The sequence below is a fragment of the Mesoplodon densirostris genome, chromosome 7, assembly GCF_025265405.1.
Source record: "Mesoplodon densirostris isolate mMesDen1 chromosome 7, mMesDen1 primary haplotype, whole genome shotgun sequence".
Classification (NCBI taxonomy): domain Eukaryota; kingdom Metazoa; phylum Chordata; class Mammalia; order Artiodactyla; family Ziphiidae; genus Mesoplodon; species Mesoplodon densirostris.
Window position 1 is genome coordinate 44,310,230 of NC_082667.1, and position 2,661 is coordinate 44,312,890.

General features: G+C 52.6%; 1 protein-coding gene across 1 annotated transcript; it reads left to right on the forward strand.

The window, feature by feature from the left end:
- The first annotated feature begins 410 nt into the window (after positions 1-410).
- LOC132493756 (lysine-specific demethylase 4D-like) lies at positions 411-1,976 on the forward strand. The gene has a single exon (XM_060104548.1). It carries the CDS (start codon positions 411-413, stop codon positions 1,974-1,976), a length of 1,566 nt encoding a protein of 521 aa, XP_059960531.1.
- The last annotated feature ends 685 nt before the right edge of the window (positions 1,977-2,661 follow it).

Here is a 2,661-nt window from a genome sequence, read left to right on the forward strand (position 1 = left end):
TGGTGTTTTATTTGTAGTTCCCTAGTAACTATTTCCAAACATTAGTTTTCAACCTGTCTCTATTGAATTTTTTTTAGGTTTTGTTTTCAATACTGCCCTGAAGACAGTACATTTGGGATACCCACCCAGGACTGGGTGATTCGCTAGACCTCAAGAGGCCAGAGCCAAGTGTCAACCGAGGACATCACAGACTTGCAGGCTCAGCCAGCATCAGTCCTGAGCAAGGCTTCTGCCCAGCGTGGAGTCCCCTGCAGAATCAGCAAGCCTAAGAAATATTACCAACTCATTGCATTAAAGTCTACTGGGGGTTCCTGCTGATATACTCCAACCCATTTTTGAAAAAGTAGTGTTTTCCAGCATCCTCACCTATCCAGAACATAAATAAAAACTTGGGAGTTTCTTGCTTACTAATGAAAGCTATGAAGTCTAAGTCCAACTGGGCCAAGAATCCAAGTTGTAGCATAATGGTATTTCATCCAACCAAAGAAGAGTTTAATGATTTCGAGAAATACATTGCTTATATGGAATCCCAAGGTGCACACCGAGCAGGCGTGGCTAAGATAATTCCACCCAAGGACTGGAAAGCCAGAGAGACCTATGATGATATCGATGACATCTTAATAGCCTCTCCCCTCCAGCAGGTGACTTCTGGGAAGGCAGGTGTGTTTACTCAGCACCACAAACAGAAGAAAGCCATGACCGTGAGCGAGTATCGCCACTTAACAAACAGTGAAAAACACCAGACTCCATTCTACTCTGATTTTCAGGATCTGGAGCGAAGATATTGGAAAACACGCCCTTATGACTCACCAGTATATGGTGCGGACGTCAGTGGCTCCTTATTCGATCAAAACACGAAGCAGTGGAACCTTGGCCACCTGGGAACCATTCAGGACCTGCTGGAACAGGAGTGCGGAGTGGTCATCGAAGGCGTCAACACCCCCTACCTGTACTTCGGCATGTGGAAGACCGCCTTCGCCTGGCACACGGAGGACATGGACCTTTACAGCATCAACTACCTGCACTTCGGGGAGCCCAAGACCTGGTACGCGGTGCCCCCGGAGCACGGCCGGCGCCTGGAACGCCTGGCCAGGGAGCTTTTCCCGGGCAGCTCGCGGGGCTGTGAGGCCTTCCTGCGGCACAAGGTGGCTCTCATCTCGCCCGCGGTCCTCAAGGACAACGGCATCCCCTTCGGTCGGGTCACTCAGGAGTCTGGAGAGTTCATAGTGACGTTTCCCTATGGCTACCACTCTGGCTTCAACCATGGCTTCAACTGCGCAGAAGCCATCAATTTCGCCACCCCGCGCTGGATCGATTATGGCAAAGTGGCCTCGCAGTGCAGCTGCGGGGAGGCCCGGGTCGCCTTCTCCATGGACCCCTTCGTGCGCATCCTGCAACCGGAGCGCTACGAGCTGTGGAAACGTGGGCAGGACCGGACTGTGCTGGACCACATGCAGCCCACGGAGCCCAGCAGCCAGGGCCTGAACGCCTGGAGGGAGGTCCGCGCGGCCTGGGGAGCCGCTCTGGGCCCGAGGCACCACCAGCCCCGCAGCGCTCTGCTCCCCCGTGGGCCTGTAGCCGCGGACGGTGGGACCCGCCACCGAGTCCCTGTGCATGCTGTGTCCCGGCGCCCCTCGCCGGCCCGTGGCTCTTGCTCGGCAGCCCAGTTTGAGGCTGCGGCCACCTGCACCACTGGGGAGCCCGGACCGACCCAGCCGCCAACCCCAGGTCCATCCGCCCCGGGTCGCCACCCAGCTGGAAGATGTGGCCCTCGTCGTCGTCCTTGGGAACAGGGGACTCAGGAGCCAACTGCTTCCCCCAGGGCGAAAAGGAGGCTTTCCTTAGACATAGCTCAGGACCCAGAGGCTCAGCCCCTGCCTGTGTATGCACCCTCACCAGACAACACTGACCCGCTCAGCCCTGGGCTCCAGCATCCCGCCAAGGCTTCTGGGTGTGGTTGTGGCCCTGTCCCCTAAGCCCAGGGGATGCCTTTCTACCCCATCCTGTGGGCCAGCTCTGGATGCTGCTGAACTTCTAAAGCATCCTGGGCTTTGATTAGCCTCCAGTCTCTCTCCTTTTCCTCTTCCCCCTTCCCTTCCCACTTTTCTTGCCAAACTAGGCCCTTTTGACCAATTAGGTCAGTAGAGACTCAGATAATAATTGATCATCTTTCTGAGTCTTTGATGTATTGAAAATGTGTTCTCTGCCAGTAAGGTAAACAGAATGTTAAAATTTGACTTTATTAAATATATTAAAGGTAACCAGAATGTTAAAATCTGACTTTATTTTTTGTGTTGTTCATTCAGTCAACTGAGAGGTGGTCGTTTTTCCTGCACTTTTCTTAATAATTATATCAAAACATTTCAAGCAAAATTTATTTTTCTGAGCTTGTTGCCTTGTGTGACATTGGTGAGTGAGTTTGGGGTTGATTGTTGGGTTCCAGCTGGCTGGCTGGGTTGGGGGATTTGGTTTGCAGCCCTATCTAAAGGATGACATGGTGGAAATCACCTGGCACTTGGCAGCTCCAAGTTGCTAGGAGTGATGAGCAAACATAGGGCAAAAAGTGCCAGCATGTGAAAATCTCCTCTCCAAGTCTCCACTGCCTTCTCAATGCTGTACGTATATTTCACATGGTTAAGTCATTGATACATCCCAATAAAC